This window comes from Sarcophilus harrisii, chromosome 6, assembly GCF_902635505.1.
Source record: "Sarcophilus harrisii chromosome 6, mSarHar1.11, whole genome shotgun sequence".
NCBI classification, from domain to species: Eukaryota; Metazoa; Chordata; class Mammalia; order Dasyuromorphia; family Dasyuridae; genus Sarcophilus; species Sarcophilus harrisii.
This window is the reverse complement of record NC_045431.1, coordinates 159,228,495-159,255,939: the sequence shown is the minus strand read 5'-3', so window position 1 is coordinate 159,255,939 and position 27,445 is coordinate 159,228,495. Positions and strand designations below refer to the sequence as shown.

At 41.9% G+C, this 27,445-nt stretch overlaps 1 protein-coding gene across 1 annotated transcript; it reads right to left on the bottom strand.

Moving 5' to 3' along the window:
• Positions 1–796: 796 nt before the first annotated feature.
• On the bottom strand, positions 797–27,445 carry SDAD1 (SDA1 domain containing 1). Its single transcript, XM_003774523.4, has 22 exons — positions 27,182–27,445; positions 21,312–21,416; positions 20,454–20,552; positions 19,677–19,787; positions 19,102–19,173; positions 18,919–19,019; positions 18,392–18,449; positions 16,460–16,534; positions 15,809–15,910; positions 14,442–14,511; positions 13,895–13,998; positions 12,968–13,025; positions 11,585–11,643; positions 10,502–10,578; positions 9,097–9,194; positions 8,673–8,749; positions 5,891–6,020; positions 4,784–4,875; positions 4,394–4,584; positions 4,209–4,293; positions 3,150–3,311; positions 797–2,382 (listed from the first exon to the last, which is right to left on the bottom strand). The coding sequence occupies exons 1-22, from the start codon at positions 27,269–27,271 to the stop codon at positions 2,332–2,334; spliced, it is 2,067 nt and encodes a 688-aa protein (XP_003774571.1). The 5' UTR covers positions 27,272–27,445; the 3' UTR covers positions 797–2,331.

The window sequence follows — 27,445 nt, the reverse complement described above, 5'->3', positions numbered from 1 at the left end:
AGGAGCTTGGGGGGTTCTTTCCCCCCTCAATAGGGACAGTAGAAGGAAAAACTGATTTTTATTTATTAAAAATAAATTTTAAAAATGAAATAGGGAGTGTCTCCTAGGTGATTTATGTTTTGATGTTTATCCTAAAATTTAAGTAGATTATTAAATTTAATTATTTCTGAACTTACTTTAGTTCCATTAATCTATTTTTAAAATTTTTTCAGCAGTAACAAGTGGTTTTTAGTAATTTCTGCTTTGTAATATTATTTGAAGCCCAGAAGTGTTATTTCCCTTTCATTCCTATCTTTACTCTTGTATTTATGGGAAGTGTCTAGTGTTTCTCCCTTACAAATAATGCAAAATTTTTATCTTCCTCTTTTTGTAATACTTTTGATACTGTAACCTGAAGGCAACAACGGCACAAAACCCGAAGGAAGAAATTATCAAACAGAGCAAACAGGTTGAGGATTGAGGAAAGACCAGTGGAACTGGAAATTAAAAGGCAACTGGCAAATAAATAAAGTTAAAGTAAGGAAAGCACTTAGCAACTAAAAAACACTATCTTGACTGAGGATTCAACACGGATTCGGTATAGATTAACCTCATTCCTCTTTGATACAATAAACTGCCTGTCTGGTAGTTTAAATCAGGATTTTGTGATCTCTTTTCACCCAAGAAAGTTTTACATAACCGCAGATATATAGGAATATATAATAGAGATACAAACCAAACGTACTGATAAATCATAAATTTATTTTAAAACAATTCTTTGGTATACTTATAATTTTACCATTTATTAAAGATGAAAGCAAATCTGCATACTGAGATGGATATGCTTATTTTTACATAAAGAATTAAATCTTGCCTGAATATTTGATATTTTTTACTGTGTCAAATTTTTTGAGTTCACTTAGGAAGACCCCATATGGAGTTACAATCCACAATTTAAGAAGCTTTGGTTTAGAGGAATGCTGTACATCAGGAATTCTTACATTGGATCAGCTTCCCAAGGCCCGCAAACTTGGGATGGAAACAAAATTACACCTTTATTTTCACTAACTTCTAACTGAAATTTAGCATTTTCTTCAATTACTTATTTTTCCAGAGATTGGGTCCAAAGGTTTTACCAGATTACCAAAAGCTGGATTCGTGACACATGAAAAGTAAAGAACTTTTTGGTTGGTGTAGACAAAAGCAGAACCAAATTTCAACACAGCATTTGACAAAGTTTGTGAGAAAAATATTAGAAGTGGCTCACTGGGCTGCTTTTTCCTCTGGCTAGTCTTGGGATAGGTGCAAGATGGCTGCTGGGCAGCAGCAATGCTGCAGAAAAGATTCTTGGTCAGATACGTGGGAAACTTAGCTGATTTCTGAAGGCCTTTCCAAAACATTCTTTCCCAATCAATACACACTTATTAGGGAAGGATGCAGACACCAGATGCCATGGTTTTCCTTTAGCTACCATTCAAGAGAAGACACCTCCCCTTACTCCTTTGCATGTCCACAGGCATGGAATATTGCACAGATGTCAGGTTTTTCAATATATGGACAATTTTGTTGAATTTTTCTCTTCTTCCTTTTAAAAAAAAACTGTTGTAAGGGCTGTCTCTCTGGGACTGGGAAGAATACAGAAGGAAATCCAGGCAATGCAAAAATAAACGATATCAATGAAAATATATTTTTTAAATGGATGTGGGGGGGGGGGGGAATTCCCTTTCTCAATAAAGTAGGTACTCAACTGAAGCAAACCAGAGAAATTCAAAACTGTTATATACAATTCAGTTTATTTTTTTATGCAAGATGTTTACCAATTCTTTTTTTACACACATTAAAAAAATATTCAACCCTTTGACATGAATAGTAGTTTGAACAAATTTTTTAGGTCAGTCATTCATTGGGCTAACACAATGTGGTTTATTAAGTTAGGGCTTACATCTGCATTGTCATCTATGCCATACAGTTCTGGACTGACCAATAAAATAGATGTCCACTGGAAAAATAATTTATTTCTATTCTATAAATTTTTATAGATATCAGCAATTTTCTCTCTCCAAAATAAAAATACTTTTAACTAATGAAACATTTTGTACAATCAATAAGGGCATCCTGTCCTTGATGTTCCTTAAGCAGTGACCAGTTCTCAGGATGACTGTTAGGGCAGAGACTCCTTCTGGGTAGGATCTAGGTTGGACAGATGACTCCTGAGGTCTCTCCCAGCTTGGAGGCTCTGTGAGCCTACATCTTCCAACAAACTGAGCTCCCGTTCCTGCTAATCTCAACAAGAATCCCTTGCTAGTCCAAAGCAATACTGCAAAGATGGCACTTGTCACCCATGGGTGATGGTTATTTCATTAGTTTTTTCTTCTTTTTCAAAAGTGCATCTCGAAGAGCCAACTGGAAGATTAAAAAAAGATTAAAGTTAGTCAAGTATGTCACCTCTCTTTTTTAGATCCCACTATGATGCAATCATATTATTACTGAATTCTCCCTAGGGAAATCTGCATAAAGTAGTTAGAAAGCGGCAAAGGCACTTGGTAAGTAGCTCCCAAGATGCCACATGGAAATGGGGGCTCATTGTGCTTCCTGGGGAAGTGGCCTTTTCACAGGTTCTAATGCTGAGATGAGGCCAGATCCTTCCCCGGGCAAGGCCCTCGGCCAGCCCAGTCCCTGGGACACTGTCCTCCTTCCCTCAACATGCCAGGCTCTCCATCTTTCTCTCCTCACCCGTGGGGTCACCCACACAGAAGGACATTTCTTCCAATACCCAAACTCCCAGTTCCCCCTCACTCCATCCCACAGCAGCTACACGCCCTCATCACCAACTAAGCTTCCTTCTTTAGAAGCCCAGGCAGAGTTTCTAGGACATTTCTAGTGAGTCACCCAGCTGTTTACCAAAACCCGCCCGTACCCGTGGGCAACTGTGGCCGGACGGGAACCCCTCCTCCGGGCACTGCCTTCTAACAGCCAAGGGAGGGATGACCGCCTTTCCCCCTCCCAGAATCCTCGGGGCAGAAAGGGAGGTCAGAGATCACAGTGTCCCAGAGAACCAGACCCCGAACTTCCCTCTTCACTGGTCCCGCAGCTGCACTGGGCTGTAAAACGGCATTTGCTGACGCACGGGGACGGACACACCGGCCCCCCAGGCTCGGGCTCCAGCTCACCTGCTTGTCTCTGAAGGAGCGCTTCGTTTTGGATCGGACGTCATGGCTGTACCTCATCATCATGAAATTCTTCAGTTTTTTCTTTTCTTTGTTTGTAGAACTAGCATAAGGGTTCAGTTTGGTCTTTTTCTTCATAAATTCTTTTCTGTCTGTCTTCCCTGCCTATTAATACAAAAAAATACAAAATAATTTTTCTTTTAACAGATCCCTCAGGGCCCCTAGGTAGTGCAGTGGACAGAGCACCATCCCTGAAGTCAGGAGGACCTGAATTCAAATTTGCCGTCAGACACTTAACACTTCCTAGCTGTGTGACCCTGGGCAGGTCACTTAACCCCAATTGCCTCAGAGAAAATAAATAAATAAATGACAGATCCCTCTTCTCTTTTCCTATTAATTTCACACTCTTTGCCATATTTAGCTTGTTTTCCCACACAGTCAGAGATAACAAACATGAGGAGTTGGAGGGGAGGGGGTAGTGGGAGGAACAGCGGACCAAGCTATGGACATGAAGTCAGGAAGACCTGAATGCAAACCTGCCTCAGACGTTTGCTAGCTGTATATCCCTGGGCACATGACTTGTGTCTGCCTCAGTATCTTAATCTTTAAAATGGGTATAACACAGTACACACCTACTTCACAAGTGCTGTTGTGAGAAGCAGATAGCTAATATACGCAAAGTACTTTATAGCGACCTAAATCTCAGCACTTAACACAGTAACAGCAAGTGCTGAACAAATGCTTCTTCATATATCTATGATAATCTACAATAGAATGCCATGGGCTGTGATTTCTGCCAGCCCTGCTGAGCCACAGACCCGAGCCCAACGGGGCCTCTGAGGCCATGCAGTGCAATGTTCTCCTCACACAGAAGCGTAACCAAGAGCCAGGCCCTGCCAGGGGCCCAGAGCATGTGAGTCTGACTCCCCCCCCCTCTGGGGCTCCCGCCTCCCCTCCCTGGGGTCCCCCACCTCCCCCCGGGGCCCCCGCCTCCCCCCGGGGCCCCCGCCTCTGAGGGCTTTCACAAACTGCTTCCCGCTACAAAAGCGGCGGACCCCTCACCATTGCAGTCGCCAGTCTCGTCTCTTTGTCAGACTTGGGTTTTTTGTGGAGATGTTCGATGTCCCTCAGGGAAAGCAACTCCCCTCTGCAGGAAAAAAATACACCCCGTGAAAAAGGTGCGTGAAAATGTGGCCGCCGGGAACGCTGCCTCCCCCTCGGGGGCCCCGTCTTGGGCCATGTCCTACCTCTCCTCCTCCTCGCTGTCGATGTCAAAGTTCTTCCTCTTCTGGGACTTCCCTGGGGCAGCGTCCATCTCTTTCCTCAGCTGGGCAAGGCGGATTTTCTGGAAGTCTTCTTGGGTCAGAACCCGGCTGGTGCTGACTGCGGCCGCCTTAGCCTTTCGCTCCTCCACCGGCACGCTCTTCAGCTTCTCCGCCTTGCAGACAGCCAGACAGGCAGGTGGATGGACAGGCAGACAGACAGACATGTTAAAATGGGCAATACCTGGAACCCGCGCAGGCTCGCCAACACAAATGGCGGCCTGACCATCCATGCCCGATTTCTGCCCTGCCCGACCCAGCAAAACAGAGCTCCCCACGTAACTTATAAGACCCGGAGGCAGGGGGAAGACCTACTATTTCCTGCTGCTCTTCATCCGAGGAATGGTGCACCTGGATCCATTCGCCGTCCTCGTCCTCGTCACTGAGGCTGGCGCTCTCCCAGCCATCTGTGGGGAGAGGAGCAAGCGTCACCCCAAAAGGCTATCAAGGTTAAGGAGGGAGAGGAAGCGCTCGGCAGGGGAAGGAGGGCAGTGACTCGCGGGGCGATGCCCCTGGCAGCCCCAGGACCCACAGTTCTGCCTCCCACCTAATACAACAGCGCTGGTTATGGACATCAGACCTGAGAAAGCGCTTTACCCTCTAGGGCAGAGCCTAAGCTGCCGCCTTGGGGAGCCCCCCAGTCCAGAAGCCCCTCTTGTCCTAGGCTGATGTGTGTGGGGTCTCCCATGGGCACAATGCCTCCGCCTCCTTGGAGACAATATGGAGAGAGGCCCACCTCTCTCAGGCCACAGGGCCCAGGCCAAGGCCCCCTAGCCAGCACGTGTCGGAGGGGGGGGGGGGGGAAGGGGGGGCGCAGAGCGAGATGACTGTAGGGGACTGAGTCTGGACCCTGGCTCTGACTCTGACCCCCTCGCCTCACTTCCTCCTGAAGACATGTAGTCAGGTGACAGGTAAGGCATCTTCCAGGTGTCAATCTCATGGAATGTTGGATGAATAAACAAATGAATAGTTCTTGATACAAAAGGGCCTCGTATATAAATGCAACAGTAACAGCTGCTGTGCGTACAGGGCTTTAAGGTTCACAAAATTCTTTCCAAATGCTACCTAATTTGAGGGTAGAGGTTGCCATTATCTCTACTTTACAGAAAAGCAAGCCTGTGAAAGGACCGTCTCCCCATAATCCAGACACACTTCCTTTAGGAGGGCGAGGGCATGGGGTTGGAAGTAGGAAGAACTGGGTTCATATCCCAGCTCAGTCCCTTAATGGCTGTGGGATCCTCGATCACTTGATCTCTCTCTGTTTCAGTTTTCTCATACATAAAAGGAGGTGGACTAGACTCAACCTCTGAGGTGCCAACTCTAAATCCATGAGACTGTGACGTGTACAAGGGTCCCGAGTGCAACTCATTACAAAGATATCACAAGTGATTTCTGAAACCAACTAACAATGAAGTCACTGACCATCATCATCCTCTTCATCCTCTTCCTCTTTCTCAACATCAAGAACTTCAGCCCCTGGAATGTAATCTTTAGCATCTAATTCACCATATTCTTGAATCCTTGCTTCCACCGAAGCCTCTGTGGGTTTGCCCTAAAATATATAACAATCATTAAGCAATGACTAAGCATTTATTAATTTATAAGCTCAACGTGCTTACAATGCCCTGGGGAAGACAACATGTGCACAGGAGAGCAAACATACAGCGAGTAGCAAGTAAAACACCAGATAGTTTTGGGGACAGCAGAAATCAGAAGCGATCTCCTCTAGGAGGGGCAGCTGAGCTGAGGGGGTAAATGGGGGAGCACAATGGATGGAATATTGGGCCTGGAGTTAGAAAGACCAGAGGAAACCCCGTAGGGAGACACCAAGAGTTGGACAAGAGTGAAATGACTAGACAACAACAACCTGAGCTGAGCTTTAAAGGAAGCTAAGAAGCCTAAAAGGCAGAAGTGGGTGGAAAAGTGAAGGGGAGTACTGTATAAGACACTTAGAAAAACAGGAGGTTACAGCCTGCAGGTAAAGGCTGCTAAATGACAAGATTTTAGATTTTATCTTGAAGGTAAAAGGAAGCCACTGATACCTCTGAGCAGCAAAGAGACACCTGTGCTTCAGGGATAGGACTTCAGTGAAAGGAGCCTGGAAGAAAGGGGCTCAGTGAGAAGGCGACTTTACCAGGCCGGTGAACCCTTGCTACAGAGGTAGCAAATGACTGGATATGGCAAATGAAAGAGAATCCCTCTGAGGTTGCAAACTTTGGTGATGGCTCGAAGAATAGTGATATCCAAGGCCAGATGTGACAAAGAGGAACAGGTTTTGTCTGCTTTGGACACGCTAAGTAAGATGCCTCCAAGAAATCTGGATGGCTGTTTATGTAGGTGAGTGCCTATTTAGGTGGCTGGTGACATGGGATTAGAGCTCAGGAGCCTGAGGCTGGATCAGGGTGTCATTTGTATAACTGAACTCAGGGGAGCTGATGAAATCACTGAGAGGATGCAGAAAGTGAAGAAGGCCCGAGACAAAGCCTTTGGGGTGCTCTCAAGGTTAGAAAACAAGTTATGGATGGTGACCCACCATGTGGAGGGCTTTACAATTATTACAGAAAAATCTCATTTGATCCTCATAACAACTCTCAGAGATACGTGCTATTACTATAACCCCCATTTTATAGATGAGAAAACTGAGGTAGACCAAGGACATAGCTAGTAAATGTCTGAGGCTGAATCTGAATTCAGGAAAGTGTGTATCTAAGGGCTGGATCTGAATTCTAAGCCCAGTGCTCTAACCACTGGGAAAACTAGTCTCTTCCCAGCTTTAAAGAACAAACAGGAGTTGGTGTGTCATCTTACAGATAAAGGAGTGTAACAATAGACCTGTGCTTGAGGACACTCTCTGTGACAGCTGAATAGAGGAGGGAGTGGAGAAGGAAGGTGGGGGGAGAAGGCTGATGTCACAGTTCAAAAGACGGGGGGTGGTTAATATGCCGGCTCTGGATAGCGGCTGTGTTAATGGAGAGAAAGGGTATAACATGAGAGACTGAGAAGCAATTACGAGATCTGGCAAATGACTAAGGAGCTAAAAGGATGATATGTTCTAAAGTAACAAGGAGTAGGACAGGACTCATGACAATATAGACCGGATGAGGGGAGAGGTTGGGGGGAAACAATGAGTTTTTATTCTGGGACATGGTATGTTTGAGATAGCCAGTGGCTTTCAACTGAAGTTTCCAAAAGGCAGTTGGTGATGTGAGAGGGGAAGAGAAAATGGCAGAATAAATAGATTTGAGAATCATCTATATAGATGATAACTGAAATATAAAGAGAAAAGAGAAGAGGACATGGGGCCTACGGGCGACAACTAGTTATTGAACCTGAGATAGATGAAGACCAAGATAAGGAGAGTAAGGAGGTTTTTTGTAGTCAGGAAAATCCAGAGGAGAAAGGATCTAGGAGAAGGGGCCTGACAGTGACCAAAGCTGCAGAGGGTCTTTCTAACACCAAGGCTGGCTCTCCCGCTGACTCAAACTAGGTGGGCAGGCATTTGGGCTGCTACACACAAAGTGGGGCACTCCTCCCTTGCCAGTCTTCTCTCCAGCTACTTCCTGGCATATGCCCTGTGCTCCACACACACCAAAGTACACACTGTGCTCTAGGTTCACCCTAGACTTTTCCACCTCCCTACCCCGATACTCCATCACTGCTGCCCCATTAAATTTCTGGTCAACCTTTGAAGTCCAGGTCAGATATCACCATCATCACAAACATTCCCGACCCCCAAGAGAATTATGATGGTCCCTTACTGGATAATGCTTTGTATCTCTAATATATTTATTATTTTATACCCCTCCTCTAGGCTACAAGGAACATAAAGACAAGGATCATGTCTCGGGAAGTACAGCTGTTGAACTGGACTAAGGAGAATTCAAGGTGCTCATGAGGTCAATGAATTGCCTGACCCCAGTTTCCCAGCAGCACAGAGCTTCAAAGAAACAAGTCACAGTTTCTTCCCCCCAACTCCCAAGGGCACATGTCAACTAAAAGATGAATTAGATAACATCTAATATAGTTTCCTTTTTTCTTAATCCTTAATTTTCTTTTTTTGGATGTATTCCCAGAGTAGGAAAGGCACACAACACATATTTTTTCCATGCACAGTAAAATTCAAATGCAACTTTCAACACCACTTCAGAATTCATAACTATCAGAAAAACAAAAACAAAAACTGATGCCCATGGGGATTACTCACTCTGAATTTTTTCTGCAACATTTGTGGATTTAGACTTCGGAAGAGCTGAATCAAGGTTCTAGCAGACATCATCACATCTACAGCATCAAAGATTCCATGCATCAGCAAATAATAATGATAATAGCTAGCACTTGCTATTAGTGTCAAAAAGTGTCAAAAACATTATTTCATATGTTTAACATAAATTGGATTAGTTGCTGTCTAAGGGAGGAGTGGGGGGAAGCAAAGAGAGAAAAATTTGGGAAACAAGGTTTTGCAAGGGTGAATATTGAAAATGTGCATATATTTTGAAAATAAAAAGCTAAAAAAAAACCCTCCACTATTTCAAATAAGCCCAAAATATCAGCAAGAACCACCTTGTATTCAAGAAGAAATGGGCAACTTGGCATGGTATATAGTGCATAGAAAATAATAATCAACTTACTCTTGTCTTTATGAGATTTGTATTGAGCTAGATCTTGGAGAAGATCTTCAGTCATAGCCAGAGGGCATCGAGCTGTTATCTCTTTTATAGCATTAATCCTAAAGAAGGAAGAAAAATATGCAGTGATTGGTTTATAGGGACAAATGGGTAGCAAGGTTTAGATGAACCCCCATAGATTCTTGGGCAGGTGGGACTATTCCCATCTCCAGATCTCCTAGAAGGAATTCCTAGTCACGTACAATTTAGACTATGACTGGGATAGTGGGTGGCTGAGCAGAGGTGGAAGATCTAGATTCCTCCTGCCTCCCTAACGCCATCCCACATCCCCAACAGCCTGCGGCACCTGCCGCCTGGAATCCGGTGGGCAGCTCAGATCTGAGAGGGCCAAACTCAGTGCCTCCCCCTCCATACCTAGCCCTTCTCTAAGTCTCTCATTCCTATGGAGGTAATCAAACTTTCTCATGTTGTGGGTTCACATTGCTTCAATTATCTTTGATCTCTGCTTTCCCTCTCCTCCCAGCCCCCGACATCCCTCCTGCCCATCCCATTCTCTTCCATCACGTGCATCATGGACTCTTAATTGATCTTCCTGTGTCTGGCCTCCACTCCACATAGCTGCCAAAATAACCTTCCTCTAGTTTAGGTCTGACCCTGTCACTGCTGTTGTTCAGTTGTGTCTGACCCCTTTTGGGGTTTTCTTGGCAAAGACACTGGCACGGTTGGCCACTCCCTTCTCCGACTCATTTTACAGATGAGGAAACCGAGGCAGACAGGGTCAGGTGACTTGCCCAGGGTCACACAGCTGTAAGTGTCTGAGGCTGGATTTGAACTCAGGAAGATGAGCCTTCCTGACTCTATGCTCAGTGCACTATGGCGTCCCCTAGCTGTCACAACCATGTTACTCTTCTATTTAAAAAACTTTGGCAACCTGGCATCTAATCTGGAGCTCCCAATTCCGGGTCTAGTTTTATCTGCTTTACTTCCACTCATGTCCTCCCACCGCAGGCAGCCCAAACTTGCTGTTTCATCTCTAGCCTCGAGAATGCTTTAGCTATGATGGCAACTCCTCCAAATCCTTACAAAAATAGACATTTAATACAGAGTCATTAACTTGGAGGCCAGAAAGGTCCAATTTGTGGCTCTCAGAACCATTTACCCAGAGTTCCACAGGAAAGGAGGGAGCCAGACCAAGGTAAAATAAAAATAGCTGGCTCTAAACACTCACAACTCCCAAAAAGGACAACCCCAAGCGAAGTAGCAATTCCTCTTAAAAAGACTGGGTCAGTGATACTGAATATTTAAAGACAATCTTGGGGAGCTAAAGTACACCGGGTCATGTCCACAGAGACCTTATCCTCAGACACTTGTGTAACAGGGTAATATCCCACCAGCACTGGCTACTTACCCGACTGTCATAACCTCCCCCGAGTTCTTGTCGGTGACAAAGTTGTTGGCCACAGTCATTAGCAAGGACTCGATGATCTGCACAGCAATGGTTGGAAAGTGTCAACACACAAATCATCACGGCCAGAGGAAAACCAGCTCGACCTCCGGATTCGTAGTTAGTCCTCCCGGGACCCACGAGGGACAACAAAGACCACTGGGATCACTTACTGTCCGTCAGTGTGGGGTTCTAGCAGGGCTCAGACTGACAAACCACCGCCACTTTCAACTACAAAGGGAAATCCAACTTCTCAGTAACCCCCACCCCAAAAGAATTCCTGGGACACCTTCCCTCTGCTCCTGTAGGAAGCAGCCTGAACCATTCCTTGTTTGGGCAGATAGCTGGCTTTCAGCCAAGGTTGAACATCTAAATGACCCCTGGAAGTGGTACTGGATGGAAGGATGGATGGACTGATGAGGAGACTCGGTCCCGGGGCCAGTTCTGCCACTAACCTGACTTAAAGTAAATCATTCTACCTCTACAACTCAGCAAAATCTACAACCAAAGTTATTCTAGATAATTTAAAGGTCATTTCCTGCTCTAAGCTTTGAGGCTACTTTTCAACTGAAACAAAATGAACTTGGAGATAGAAGATGAGTTCAAATCCTGCCTCAGACTTCTACTGGCTATGGGTGTCTGGGCAAACCACTGAAGTGCTCTGTGCCTCGGTTTCCTTATGTACATAATAAGGGAGTTGTAAAGTCCCTTCCAGCTCTTCATCTACGGTCCTCTATTTTCTACTTTTTAAATCATTCAGTCATGTCTGAGTCTACGTGACCCCACTTGTGAGGTTTTCTCAGCAGAGATACTGGCATGGTTTGCCATTTCCTTCTCTGGCCAACAGGAAGAAGTGACTTACCTAGGCTCACCCAGGGAGTCTGAAGTCAGATTTGAACTCATCTTCCTGATTCTAGGACAGGCCCCTTAGCTGCCTTCTCTACCATTACAAAGCAATAAACTAAAACTATCCTGGAGCTTCTAACTAACAGGGACAACAGTCTCTGTTAACCCCAGACCAGAAAAGGTCACAAAGGTCACACTCACCTCAGGGGGTACAAGATGATGGGCTGCTTGGGCAGCAAAGAGAAGAATCTTTGTCACTTCTGAAACATCAAGACAGTGGAAAGGGCTATTTACACGCACATTTTTACTGAACTACACCATTTTACCAAGGCCTCAGACCACCACCACAATGTTCCAGAACCACATGGTTCTTACAGCCCTCATGCACATGTACTTGAAAACCAGATGGGGCTCAGGACTGGCCTAGTTCAAAGGGGGGCTGGCTCCTTTGTAGTAACCTATCCATCCATCAAGGGCTCTCATTAAGCACATGCTACGTAAGACCACCGATGTCCCCTTTCTCTTCCCCAACTCGCCCTGCGTTGCAGAAACTCTCATCTATGAGGGACTCCAAGACAGACGCATGTGGCAAGCTCAGGGAGGTCCGACGGAGGACACAAAAATGGAGAAATCTCTTTCTCGTTCTGCTTCCAGGGTTGAAAGGCACAGAGAGGCCCCCGGTTATGTGTTACACAGGCGCTCCGTGGCTGCTCCTGCCTCCAGCACACTGACTATGAGGCCCTGGGTAAGGACTGGGTGCCCCAAGCTACTGTCTGAGTACATAGAAAGACATACGGGGATCTGGACCAGTGGAGGGAATGTCCATACTGGGAGTTCCCTAAATCATGAGATGAATTGTCACTCAGACCAGACAAACAGATAACTCATGCAAATATAATTCATCTCCTCACCATGGCCCTATTTATCCTACTGGAAATTTGGACTCCACCTTGGTTCTTCTTGCTCTGCCAGATGACCTTTGGTCTTACCTTGGTGGGGTTCAGACTCCAAAATTCCCCGTTTTCCCTTCCCTTCCTCATTTCCAGCTCCTCTTTATGTACTGAGAAGACCTTTCTCCGTTAGAATGTAAGCTCTCTCTCTGAAGGCAAGGACTGCCTTGCTTTTACTTCTATGTCCAGAGCTTAGCCCATTGCCTGGTGTGTCACATGTGCTTAATAAATACTCTTTAATCTTCATCATCCCCAGCCCCCTTTCTCCTTTTCCATCATAGTCTTATAAAAGGACTTCTTATTATAGGAACTAACTGATTCTGCAGATTATTGTCAAGATGACCGTGCCTGCTGGGAAACCACACAAAAGAATAAAGCCATTTTCTCTATCCTGTCTCTGCTTTTATAACAGCTATCACCTGGAGCAAATCAATAAACTACTTTTAGGACCAAATTTGCTCACCTGAGCCATAATCAATAAGATGATCTCTGAGGTCACACTCAGCTCTGAATCCTATAATCCTGTCTTCTGTTCTAGAGAATTTCACTTCTAATCAATGCATTCAAAACAGGGTTTAAATAGTTCTTCTAATAAAGTCCCAAGACCAAGGAGACAAAGAGGACAGTGGCTTACCTCTCTGATGGGGTTGGAGGAACCGTTGTATAAAGGGATAGAAATTAAAAAGAAAGAGCTGTGGAGAAAGAGATTGTACTTCATGTCAATACCCTTAATGCTGGATAGGCCAGGCACACCAACAGACACACAGAAATTATAACTTTACTTGGAAATAAAAATGCTCATCCTACTCTACGTCCTTTGCTTTATGGATTAAAAAAAAGCAAACGCACCAGTTTATACACCTTAGTATTCTCAAATTCCAATCTTCCTAAAAGCATGACTGATGCTGATGACTGGAATGCATTATTGAAAGCAATAAGATCGATTCCCCATCAGGCAACACTAGACCCTGTGTCTGGCAAGGAAGGCTGTACTGAGGGCAAAGCACGGGGAGATTGAAGGTCAGCCCTCCAAACTTCTATCTCTGTTCTGTTATTCTCCTGGGTCTCCAGAAATTACAGCTATAAAGAAATGCCTCAATATCCTTGCTTCCCAAAATAACCCCGGGGACTAAGCAGGAAATTCTGATCCATATCTTCGTGCTGGTGTCCTTGGCTGCTGCTTGGTGCCTGGTGCTTGATTAAAGGTCAAGCTTCCCCTGGTCTCCTTCCAGAATCAATGGCATAAAGTAGGGGGATGGGATTGTGAAGAGGATTCAAACCCTCACTCTGTATGACCCAAAGTAATTTCAAATTCATGGTCTCCATTTCCTAATCCGTAAGAGGAAACAGGATAAGATTCCTCCTTCTGGCTCTAAATCTGAGGTTCTGTGATCTGAAACTGGAGTGATCCTCATGGGAGCACTGTGGGAGCTGGATCTAGGCTCCCATCATTAAAAATAATCCTCCAGTATCCTTTCCATCTGAAGCTACTGAAATCCCAAACCCATTTCATTATCTTATTTAAAAAAAAAAAAAAAAAAGGCTACAAAATGCTTCAAACCTCATGAATTCCCACTAATCTGGAGATGAGGTCCATGAGCATCATCTTGACTTCAAATCTCTCCTTAGAATTCTCCAGCTGCTTCAGAAGCTTCTCAGCAAAATCTGTAAGACAGAGAACCAGAGAAGTGACTCCTGCTGGGCATTGTGGCCACTTATCAGGACTGAATGAGGCAAGGGGACAGAGGTTCAAGACAATGGTTCACATGCATTCAAGAGTCAAATCGTGACTTTAGAACTTGGGAAAATGGAGTAACATGTAATGACCCAGAATCACCTATCTGTATGCTTATAGTATCTGAAAAAATAAAAATGAAATCCAGAGGAAGAAAAGTCCAACCCAAGTCAAGTGATTTCAGAAGTAGAGGCTTTAACATGCAAAGCAAAAAACTGATTGATCTATGATCCGTTTATGGATATCCATCCATAGCTACACAGGGAATGCACATGGCAGAGAAACTGCCTGCCATCCGAGTTTCATGAGATGGGCCTGATAGTTTCCACCAGCCAAGAACAGTAACAGATCTTGAAGGCATTATATTAAATACCTTGGGGATCATGAATCAAATGAATGGCTGAGAAATTAAACACCTCAGGCTTCTTCTTCTTTTTTTGTTTCTGAAAGAAAAAAGAATGATATTTAGCCCCACAAATTCATCTGATATCAATGTTACTGCAGAAGTCATGCTAGTCATGACATAGGTAAATCACCACATGATGCGAAATTCCAAATCACCCACTCCTTCAAACCAACCCTAAAAAGTTACAGAAAGCTCCACTCTGCTAAGACTTTGAAAATGCAGAGTCTTGGATAGCCTACCCCCTGCTAAGGCAAATCCGGAGCGTGACAGACTTTAGACACCAAGAAAGAACATTGTGAAGTTTAATTCCCTAACTACCCTGAGAAAAATACACCTGGAGAGTGGGAGGGTGTTAGGAGACATGGAAACAAATGGGGCAATTACATTACTAACTTAAAAGTTAATATACACTCTTTTAACTATATCTACCTTTAAAAAAAACCAGATTGTACATAAGTACACACTGTGTGTGTGTGTGTGTGTGTGTGTACACAGACAACACACACTCTTATATAAATATAATTTTATACCTATATACACAGATATAGTTTTCAAAAATTGTACATAATCCCACAGTATCTAATAAAAGATTTCACATTTGTTGATGATTTAGGTTCACACACAAAGCAAACTGTAAACAACAGGTTTGTGGTTTTATACAAAATTTTTGATGTTGTTCTCATTTATATCTTCTTCTTGATGGTTATGTTGATAATTTTTAAAAGCAAGATATATTATGTATCACAGGGAGTGGTCTGAAATGTGCACAGAAAACAAAATGGAAACAACTGATGATGTGTTGTCTTGTATTAGACAACCTGGAGCAGCCAGATAGGGGACTAGGCCTGCAAACAGGAAGACTCATCTTCCCGAGTTCAAATCTTGATCCCTGGGCAAGTCACTTAATACTGTTTGCCTGCAGAGAAAAAGATGACAAACCACTCCACTACCTTTTCCAGGAAATCCTTAAATGGAGTCATAAAGAGTCAGACACAACTGAAAATTGACTAGACCAACTAAATGAATGAGAGTATCCTCTGTTTCTCCTAAATTAGAAACACAGGTCTTCTTGGCCCAAGAAGAATGGAAGGCTTACTTGAATGAAGTCACAGTATTTGCTGTAGTAGAATCATTTTCATTTATCAGAAAAGTTCAAAGCTGTCTTATACCAATATGTTTTTTTTTCCACTAAATATTTTATATTTTTTTTATATCTTTTTTTTTTAAACAAACGTTCTGTAACAAAGATTTTCCCCAAACTCTGAGATGCTCCTTTTACATCACTCCCAACATACATAAATGTCACTTTTCCCATCCCCCCGAGTTGGTCTTACTCTCAAGACTTTCATGGCCTTTTCCAATTTCTTTTTGTGCTTGGACGTTTTCTTTCCTGTGCCATATTTAACAAGCAAATCTCTTGCTGTGGGCCCATCGTCCTAAAGAAAAAAATGGCCAGTGTAAAATTCAGAGCAAGAAAAATTTCTACAGAAGCAATTACTGTCTCCTCTTCTCTAATTCACCCTCCAATCAAATTTCCTTCCAAAGCTATCAGATTATATACTATTTCTTTAACTTACTTGATGCAGCCAACATAACAACATTCCTTAGAATTGTGGCCATAAACTAGTTTCCATACCCCAAAATAACCAAAGTAGTCTAGCTTTATTGATGAAAAACAAACAAACAATTATTTGATACAAATAAAATATTCTAAATATACTACCAAAGTTAAAGGACAACTCTGTAAAAAAGGTTCTAATACAAAGCTGTTCAATAGCCCCAAACACACTGATGATGGGCATTCTTTTGAAGCTGAATGTCACTCACACCAGTGGAAAGGTTTTATTTAGTACCTAAGTATAACTAAGACTGGGCTTTTTTCAGATCAAGGTATTTTGAGAAATTATGTTCAGGCATGGACCTCCAAGGAGGAGTTATAGATTCTGCAGAATACACCTCAAAAGTAAAAAAAGAAACCAACAGACCTCAGATTCTGAGTCACTGTCTTGCTTCTCATCTTCATCTTTACCAAGAAAAAATTTTAAACCAGCAACTAGTATCTGAAGAGCAAAGAAAAAGGGAAGCACATCTGAGAAAGTCCCGTAAACAGCAAACAAAAATGGGAAAAATCAAGGAAGTAACAACTATAGGAATAACAGTAGCAATAGCACTTCAGCAAAATTCCAATTAACTTTTAAAAAACTTAGTGTTATCTTTAGTTTCTACATTTTCACTTCCACATGTACTCCTTACTCCCTTGTCCTACCAGCTTGAGATCTCTTATAACAGAATGAAAAACAGAAGAACTAACACAGCAAAACTAACCAAGCCATCAAGTGAGTCAGAAGTACATGAGCAACCGTCTACCTCTGTAGCATTCCATCTCTACAAAGAAGGGATGGAATGTCATTTTCCCACTTCTTATGTCAGGCCAAATTAATTTACTTCCTAAAGGTAAAGAAATACTTAAAGACAAAAATGATTGAAATGTCTAATCCACAAATTAGGCTTCTATGTATGACTAATCCTTGTTTACTTAATAACTAACCCACTATGGGACTTTCTTTCAGGACACATAGTACTCATGTAATCATGTGATATAGATCACACTTTCCCCACCAAATCTGGCTTTCACCCAAACTCTCAAGGACACAAGTTCTCCTCCTATTTCCTGATAATATGTAAAAAATCAAATTTAGAACAAAATGGTCTTAGAGCACATGCCATTATAATCAGCAGAGAAGAAGAAACTAAAAGAAGTCACTTTCATTTGGAAGCTTACCCCCATTTTCAGAAAAAGCCCTGGTACATATATTCTCCTTCTAAAAGAGAACTCTTTTGGATGTTCAGGGCAGCTACATGGCACATGGAGAGGGCCGGATCTGGCTTAAGGAAGCCTCAGACACGAGCTGGGTAATCCTGAGCAAGTCAGTTAACCACTGCTTATTTCACTTTCCTCTTCTATAAAATGAGGATATTAATAATACCTATTTTCCAGGGTGGTTGAGTTTAAAATGAGATAAAATATTTATAAAGAATTCTGTAAGCCTTAAAGAGCTACATAAAACTTATTATTATGGTTTCAATTATAAAGGTAATACAACAAACATGTTGTCAAGAGAAAGTGTACTAGTTTACTGATAATATTTTTCTTTGTCTGAAGGGTCACACAGCTAATAAGTGTCTGAGGCCAGATTTGAACTCACACCCTCCTGACATCAGGGCTGGTGCTCTATCTACTGCGCCATATAGCTGCCCCAATACTAGGGGCTCATACAGTGCTTAGGCTCATATGCCACTATTGTTGTTGCTGTTTGCCCTTCATTCTTGAAAGGACATCCCTTGACTTCAGTCAAACTTAGACCTTAGCTTAAAAAGGCTGAGGTGTCCCCCTGCATCCAGGACCATCTCCAGTTATCCTTATCTGTATCTGCCCCCCCCCCCGCCCCCCCATGGCTCTGGAGGGGAAGGTGAGGCAGGTGACCTGGCCCAGCCCTCCCTCACTTAAATCAGTCACTTAACCCCAATTGCCTCAGCAAAAGGAAAAAGAAAAAGAAAGACAAATAACTTTGAAAGACCTAAGCACTTTGATCAAAACAAGATATGATTCCAAAGGACTCATCACAAAGTACTTCTTCACTCAGGGTGCAGGCTGAGATGTATACTTTTTTTACATGGCCAATGTAGGAATTTGTCTTGCTTTTTTATGATTATTTGTTATAAGGGTTCTGTTCTATTTTTTTTTTCCCAAATGGGAAGGAAGATAGAAAATAGTTAGTTGAAGAAATAAATGTATTAGTTGAAAGCTCCCCTCTCTCTATGAAAGCACCCCATATATTAAAAACACTCTCTGGATAGAAAGGAGGTGAAACAAAAACCCATCAGAATTTCCTGCAGAGTTTCACATAGAGTCTCACCTTGGTGACTTTAGAAAAGCATGCAGTTGTGATCACATTGACAGTTTTGGTATCATTCCTGTAAGAAAATATTTTATGTCAAAAACCACAAAGAAATTTTTCACTGAACTCTTTCTCTCCTCTGCACAGAGTGGCATGCCACAAACTGATCAAAGAGAACAAGATTTTGTGTGTATGTATGCGTGTGTGTGTGTGTGTGTGTGTGTGTGTAAAAAGAAATTTAAATTGAAGTATTTAGAGGTCAGTGCTTGAAGAAAAAAAGCACAGCACTGAGGGAATATCCAGCACCTGGGACCAGTTCCCTGGACACTCTTAGAAAGCTCCTTGTCTAAGGTTTATTATTCTATGACAGTTTTTAGTCATAAATTATGATGTTCATTGAGATTTTATTTAGTTTCCACTTAATGTTTCAATCAAAGCAGTGGGAAAGAGCCCGAAATCAAGAAAGAAGTGAACCTCTCCACACATTCGGTGGGAGTACTTCAGGGGCACTGGGGGACTTGATTTGTAAGACATTTTCTCCTCACCAGATGTTCCTCCTGTACAGTTCAATCATCACATCCAGAGAGATCTTGGCAGCGGTAGCATTGCTGTCTCTTAACATGGTGTACATGAAGTTCTGCAGCACCTTGAATGGAAAGAGAAGCCCAAAGCGTCAAGACGGACCAGTAGCCCCGGGTTTAGGAGAAAGTCAAAAGCAGGATACTCACGACGTTCACTTTGTTGTTCTTGTGTTTGGCATTGATGTTCTTGATATCGGTCACAATATGAGTATACAAAGTCTAAGGAAAGAAAAAAAATCCCATTTAGAGGCCTTAACAAGATATGATTTTTTTTTCAATACATTCAATCATAAGCATGTTGAATGACTCAAGGATATCATCTACTTCCCCCTGACATTAATTATTATTTTGGGATTGTTTTGTGCCTGACCTTATGACTCCACTCAGGGTTTTCTTGGAAAAGATATGGGGCTGGCTTGCCATTTTCTCCTCTAGCTCATTTTACAGATGAAGAAACTGAAGCAAACAGAATTAAGGGACCTGCCCAGGGTCACACAGGTAGTAAATCTGAGGCCAGATTTGAACTCAGGAAGATGAGGCTTCTGACTCCAGGCCTGGCACTCAAAAGCCCACTGCACCACTAGTTGCCCCATATTAATTATATGAAAGGGGAAAATAATACTCATTTAAAGAATACAAACCAAACTCAAAGCATTTCATAAATGTCAGTTATTATTAGTTTACAATTTATTCCAAGGGAAAATCAATCATCCTGCTCCCACCTTTCGCAGAAGCTTATCATGGCAACGCAGAAGTTCAAAGAAGAGTTCTAATAAACTGGTTGGATTGATGAGATTCCTGTTTCTCAGCAACATCAAAGCTTTGCAAAATGTCTAAGAAAAGAGAGAAAAACAAATTCTATTTTGACACTTGCATTCAAATTCAGTCCAAGACCCTATGACATTGCTAGGCTCAGGGCTAGGTTCCAAGGGAAAAGACCGAAGAGCAAGTCTCCAGCAGGGACTGGACAAGCAGCCAGCTGACACTGCTCTGCAAGCAACAGGCGGGTGGTCCTTGAGGATCTTTGAGTAAAGCTGAGCTTTAGGATAGATATTCTAATAAGGTTTTCACTATGGAACAAACAGAGGCAAGAAAATCCATTGGGAAGTTATTGCAATAGTCTTAGTGAAAGGCATAAGGGCCTGAATAATGGAGACAAGTACAAGTGTGCCAGCAGGAACAAAATCCATGGCACTTGACAAGAGACTGATAAAGGAAGGTGAAAGAATCTGCATCAGATGGACATGATCTAAACTAGCTGCTGAGAGAGAGGGGAATAGAGTTCTGATAAAATGGAAAGTATTCTGAAGGTACAAAACCATTTTTTCTGAGATTTAAAAGGAGCTGCTTTTTCTGCTACAAACTCCTACAAAGCCTCCTCCTACCCTCAGTATTAAAGTCAACAGGGGCATTACCCATTTTAGGGAGTTCGGATTACGTTAAAAATCCCAAGAAGAAATAGAATATAACTTTATTAATTCAAGCCCTGATGATCTCACCATTCGAAGACCCGCATCCAAAACTGTGTGGTTGTAAGAAAGAAGTTCCTTCAGCTGCTGGGGGAAGTCAACCAGGTGTTCTGGATAACAGTGACCCACCTGTAATAAAGCAAAGACTCTTCTGAATCTTAGATGAGTGTGATGGAAGGTCTTAAAGCTGTTTTGCAAAAACATCAACAGAAAAGTCAATCCCCTTGCTCTCTACTTGGTTTTTTTTCCCCCTCCCAAAATATGATTTACAGCTATCTTTTGTGTCCAAACTTATTCCTTTTCCTACAACTTCCTTCCTCATCTCTTTCAGCACTTCATCATCTAATACTTCCAAGTTGATAAATTCAACTTTTGGCAGATGAAGTACTCATAATCTTTCTACAATTCAGCAAATGACCTTAACTGCTCAAACAAAAAATCTTATCACCCATCAGTCAATCTTGTGCCAGCCAATAAAGACCACTCTCTGGCTGGTACCTCAGATTGACCAGAGTTCTTATTGGATAAGCCATCTCTACAAGACTATCTTCTGAGGTCAGAGAACTAGATTTTCATACCACTACCAAAAAGAGGAAGGGAAACACTAGAATGTCCAAGAATTCTAAAATTGGGGCATCTCAAAGTTGCTTGAAGCAAATGAAGGGTCATTGTGTTGCTATGGCAAGGGCAAGCATTCACGAGTCTCCCTTCCCTTCCCTTTCTTCATTCCTGTTATCAAGCAACAACTGAAATTATTAAGTATATCATTTTTAAGTGCAAATCCAGCTCCTGGCACAATTTTGAAGCCATGAATAGGAAAAAAACATTTGGTGGGCTAGATATTCCTAAGAGACACCACAAGTGTGTCTTCAAGGGGCATCATCTTACCTGAGCCAAGAACATCACCAATTCAGCCAGTTCTTTGCTGGGTTTATTTGGTTGTAATTTGAAAATTTCCACATGGGACTTGTAGTGATTATACTGCTGCATAAACTGTAGAAAGATAATATATAGACTCATGAAATGACTCCACATTCTGTTTTGAGTCTTTAAAGTTTTTACATATGTAGTCTTCACAAAGTTTATATAAGCAATATAATAGAACATTTTCTTAGAATTCTTAGCAATTTGTAAACTTTCTTGAAGACAAAAATAATCCATTAATTGCTTCTCTTTGGGTTCAGGCCTTCAACCAGTTAAGAATTTATATAGTCCAGAAGTTCTAAACAAATATTAAAGCACTATACAAATACTAAATATGTTATTCTTTTTTTTTAATGTTATGAACTTCTTTAACAGTCTACTGAAACCTAGGGCTTTTATGAAAATAATGGTCTTAAATGAATAAAATGAAATACATAGGATTGCAAAGGAAATTATCTGATACAATTATCAAAATGTTTCAAAACAAAATACACATCTTCATAGACACCCAGCTTAAAACCATTTGAACACATACTCTCATCCAGCCCACACATCTCCATCTTATCCCTCAGACTATTCAGGAGACAATTTATCAAACACCTTGCTGGAATACACCTAGTGATATAATACCTGAGGGAGTCCTCTGATTCCCTACAGTCACAGAAGGCCAGGGGATATTCTGGCATGCCCTCTTGAGAAGACACACTCATTTGCAGTAATTGTCACTTCCTTTTTAAGCATTTACATCCAAAAAGCACAATTCAGTTTGCTCCTCCATGTGGACTTCATTATATACGTCAAGGGTACCACCACTCATCCAGTCTGAAACCTTCGTGTTATTTTGGACTTTTCCCTCCTCTTCATTACTGAGCCTCTTCACCACTCTCCCAACTGACAGCGCTCCAATACAGACCTGACTTCTGTTGGTCCAGACTAGCTTCTAAGACCCTTCTAAGAAGAATTCTTCTTTCCAGGACAATTAATTCATTTTTCAAACTGCTGCCTGGGGACTCTTTCCTGCACTTCTGCTTATGTCACTCCTCAAACCCCTCCACGGCCCTCTACTATCTACGAAGCAAAGCTCAAACACCACACTTGCCAAATGAGATTACTTGCCATCACTGTACTTGAGCCATCCCTTCTCCTGCCCCCAAGAAGTTTTCCATGTTACTTCCTGAACCTAGAAGGTTAGTCACCACCTTCAAAATCCACCTCAAGTTCCACTTTCTGATGGAGCCTTCCCAGACCCAATCCCACCTCTCCTCTCTCTTCCTCCTTTCTTCCTTCTCTATTTCCCTCTGTCTCTCACCTCATATATCTCACTTCACATATGCACCTCCTAACACACTCAGCAGATATATATCACAATTTCAGAAAAAGAAAAAAATTACAAGTGACCCAAAAGGCAATGGAAAGAAATGGTGAAAATAAGTAATTTGCAGTATATTGCTAATACTGACTCACCCACAAAAAGTGACCCGAAAGACTTAATAGAGGGCATGTATGAGTGAAAGTTGTACAATGAGTGAAAGACATAGGCCAGTACCTGAGGATTCCACTGATAATCACAAAATATTCAATAAACCACAATGTCTCTAGGATATTGGCTTTATCCATACTAGAGGGTTTCTTTATTGAAAACACACTAGAGAACAGCAGAAAAATATCATGTCCCTTCACAAATTCCTTCATCAGGATAGGTACAGTGTCATTTTCAAAATCCACGGCACTTAAAAATGTTTAAAGCATTGTTATTTCTGAACAAAACTGTTGCAGCCAAAGATCAAGTTATGAAGAGGGAAGAGAAAAGATGGGATATCTTTAAACATGTACAAACCGTAAAACAATAAGGTGAGTTGGGTTGGAATAAGTCAGTGTTTAGGTACGACTTATGAGTGTATACATACATACACACACACACACACACATACACACACACAAAGAGGGAAAGGTCTGGGAAGAAAAAGAAAATATTTTTTAAAACCCCCACTAGCCTTTCACATGTCCATATCCAACTTGATCATTTTATGAGTAAGTAATTGACAATGATTTTAGGGCCATAATGAATCAATGCTTTAAAAAACCCCAAACACTGCATTTGTTCCAATTCTCCTCCGAAATTTCTTCAATGTTTCTATAAAGTTTTCTCTCACCAGCTGCTCTCAATGGCAGCCTTGATTCATTTTACAAAGCTGTTTTCCTGCAATCATGTTTTAATCAACACCCTAAAAACATAATCACCATACTGCAATCTTATAGAATTGTAACATGGTGTGTTTTTTTTTCTTCCTGTTTGTCTGTTTTAAAACCTAGCTTATCTCCCAAGGCTGAAAAAGTAAAAGTGTTATTCACTCACTGGCCCTGAACTCCCAAAGAACCGAGATCCTAAGTGTGAACTACCAAGAAGCTGTTAGCACTTTAATTTTCAACAAGCTTATACCAAGTATTTTATTTGATCCTCACAATTAATCAAGTGAAATGGCAGGGCAGGTATTACTAATCCTAATTTCCAAATTTAAAAAGTGAGGTATAAAGGATAAAAGACCACAGACCCCAAAAATAGCAAAAATCAGGTCATCTTGGCTTTTAGTACAAACCAATCCAACACACGGCAAAGCTTATAAGTGGATCTGGTGGCTCCATGGAGAAAGAACTAGACCTGGAGTCTACCACAAATTCTATCACAAATATATATAAAATCTGGCCAAATCTAATCACTTTGTAGTTGTACAGTTGTTTAGCTCACGTCTAACACTTTGTGTTCCCATATAGGGGGTTTAAAAAATTTTTTTTATTAATTTTATTTTTTTAATTTCCCATACTGGTTTTCTTCTCTAGGTCATTTTATAGATAAGGAAACTAAGGCAAACAGGGTTAAGTGACTTGCCCAGATCACACAACTGTCAGGAAGACTCGTGTTCCTGATTCCAGGTCCAGCACTCTATTCATTGCACCATCTAGCTGCCCAACCTAACTATTTTTTGCAGTTAAATTAATTACATCTGCCTTAATTCTCTCAATTGTAAATTGGGGATAATAACAGCACCCATCTCCCAGACTCGTGAGAATCAAGACAGTATTTATAAAGCACTACATATACACTAGCCATTATTATTATTAATAATCACCAATTCCTCCATTCACTCAAAACAAGAATGATGTCTATTCAGTTCAGAGCCCAGATTCTCAGAAATATAATACCGTAGAGGACAGAACCCAACCCTCATATGAACAAAAAAAATCACAGGTAGGTATCACAAAAACCAGCAAATGGTCACTTGTCTTTTTTCTGTCACTTCCCAATCAGCTTCTTCCATTTGGAACAATTCTAATTCTGAGGATGTTGCCTCCCGCCACACACACACACATTTCCACATTTATCATGCTGCTCAAGAAAAATCAGATCAAAAGGGAAAAAAATGAAAAAGAAAAAAACAAATAAGCAAACAACAACAAAAAAAAGTGAAATTACTATATTGTGATCCCCATTCAGTCCCCATGGTCTCTATTTGGATACAGATGGCTCTTTCCATCACAAAACTTTGGAATTGGTTTGAGTCATGTCATTGTTGAATAGAGCCACGTCCATCAGAATTGATCATTGTATAGTCAGTCTTGTTGTTGCCATGTATAATGATCTCCTGATTTTGCTCATTTCACTCAGCATCAGTTCATGTAAGTCTCTTCAGACCTTTCTGAAATCATCCTGCTGATCATTTCTTACAGAAAAATAATATTCTATAACATTAAAAAAAAAACCTAATTCATTCAGCCATTCTCCAATTAATGGGCATCCACTCAGTTTCCAGTTTCTTGCCACTACAAACAGGGCTGCCACAAACATTCTGGCACATACAGGCCCCTTTCCCTTCTTTAAGATTTCTTTGGGATATAAGCCCAGTAGTAACACTGCTAGATCAAAGGGTATGCACAGTTTGATAACTTTTTGAGCATAGTTCCAAATTGCTCTCCAGAATGGTTGGATGTAGTCACAACTCCACCAACAATCTATCAGTGTCCTAGTTTTCCCATATCCCCTCCAACATTCCTCATTATCTTTCTGTCATTCTAGCCAATCTGACAAGAGTGTAGTGGTATCTCAGACTAGTCTTAATTTGCGTCTCTCTGATCAGTAGTGATTTGAATCATTTTTTCATGACTAGAAATTTAATTGAGGATGTATCTTAATTATGTTCAGCAAATCTTCATTGTCCCAAGGGCATTTTGGTTCAGAAACATCTTATTTTGTCGTGTTGTTGGTTCTCCTTTGTTCTCAGGGACCATGACATCAGGGAGATGATGTCATGATATGAGAGGCAGCTGGATTTAAGTGAGGGTAGCCAGTGCAAAGTCACCAGCCCTACCTTCTTCTCCAGGAGTATGAAGGTCAATAGAAATGGAAGTAAATTGTCATCATGGGACAAAGCTGTAACATATTAGAACGAACACTGTTTTGGAAGTCATAGCATCAGTATTGTTTCTCACAGCTACCACTTATCAGCTACATGAACTCCGTAAAATCATCTAACCTCTCTAGGCCTTAGGTTTTGGGGGTAGGTGTTTATTTTTAGGATTTTCTGGTTTTACATTTTAAAAAATTTACAGCATTATGCAGATTGCTTTGTGACATGTAAGAGTTTTTATATAGTTTTGTTTTGTGGTCAATTGCATGTTTCTGTGGACACTGGACTGAGTGAGAACATTGGATTTTGACCAAACTGAGCTAGTTTCCCCATTTTTAATTAGTTATCTGTCAGCTGAGCGTGCAATGTTTATGCCATTAATATGTCATGGCTCTCTTGTTGGTTGTCAAATTCTGTGGTTTTCAAGAATGCACATTACTCTAAGGAAAATTACAGAGAGGTTTTAAAAGAGGACACTTCAAGAAGTTATTATTATTAGTGTTAGGAAATTGAGCTTCAAAGGTGATTTAAACCCACAGTGAAACAGGATCAAAATGCAAAGTGAGAGTGGGGGGGAAGGGAAATGCCAATAAAATAGATTAATTAATCCTGAGAAAATAAGCAAAAGCCTAGACTACAGAGGAGTTATTATTGCTTCTTTTTTAGATAGCCTCGGCTATATGAAATTAGATTAAGAAAAAAAAATTAATTGCTTTTCACGGGCAAGACAACATAAAGACTGGAGTACTAAAGATTGGAAAATGTTGCTACTTTGTGTCCCCCTTTCCCAGAGCTTAGCATAGTGCCTGGCACAAAGTAGGTATTTAACACCTGTTGACTACTGTGTTTACTTTTTTTTTTTTTTTTTAATTTAATAGCCTTTTATTTACAGGTTATATGCATGGGTAACTTTACAGCATTGACAATTGCCAAACCTCTTGTTCCAATTTTTCACCTCTTACCCCCCCACCCCCTCCCCCAGATGGCAGGATGACCAGTAGATGTTAAATATATTATAAATTAGATTGTATTTACTTTTTTATCGGGGATGAGAGTCTGAGATGGAGTGCATAGGAAGTTTATATATCGATGACTCTGGGAAAGTAATTTAACCACCCTGGGCCTCAGTTTCCTCATCTGTGACACAAGGGGAGTTAAAAAAAAAAAGCTGCCTGAGTTTCCCCCCAGCTCTAGTTCTCTTCTCCCCTAAGTTTACTTAGTGCTGGGGCTCTTTCGTAGTTTGTGTCCTTATCCCCGGCGCCCGATGCACATTAGATACACGCTAGTTACGTGATGCCGCGGCCGTCTAAACAGGGGGAGGGAGGCACAAGCTAAGGATGAAGCTTCTTTCTCCGAGAGGAAACCAGGGGTCCTCCCTTCTTTCCCCCGCCCCCCTCCCCGAGGCCCCAGGCACCCGGTCTCCCCACCCACCTCCTCTACGTAGGCCGTGGGGTCCCGCTTGATCAGGTTCTGCAACTGAGGCAGATTGCTGGGCAGCTTGTTGTTGTTTCTCCCAGACATGGCGACGGCCGGTAAGATCAGTTCCACTCGCTCTCAGACCCCAAATGAACTCTTCACGAAGCGGGGCCCAAAGCTTCACTTCCGGCAACTGGTGGTAGTCAGCTCAGACCCGGAAAAAGCACGTGGATGGTCGGTGGGAGGCGCCATCTTTCTTTTCGTCATTCGCGGTCTACG

What these genes read in the sequence shown, in the direction of transcription:
- SDAD1 (XM_003774523.4), bottom strand. Translation starts at nt 27,271, where the DNA reads ATGTCTGGGAGAAACAACAACAAGCTGCCCAGCAATCTGCCTCAGTTG. An exon ending in GGGGAGGTTATGACAGTCGG is followed by an intron (nt 9,195 to 10,501) that starts GTAAGTAGCCAG and finishes TTCCTTCTTTAG; the next exon opens with GATTAATGCTATAAAAGAGA. An exon ending in GACAGCGAGGAGGAGGAGAG is followed by an intron (nt 4,294 to 4,393) that starts GTAGGACATGGC and finishes TTTTTCCTGCAG; the next exon opens with AGGGGAGTTGCTTTCCCTGA.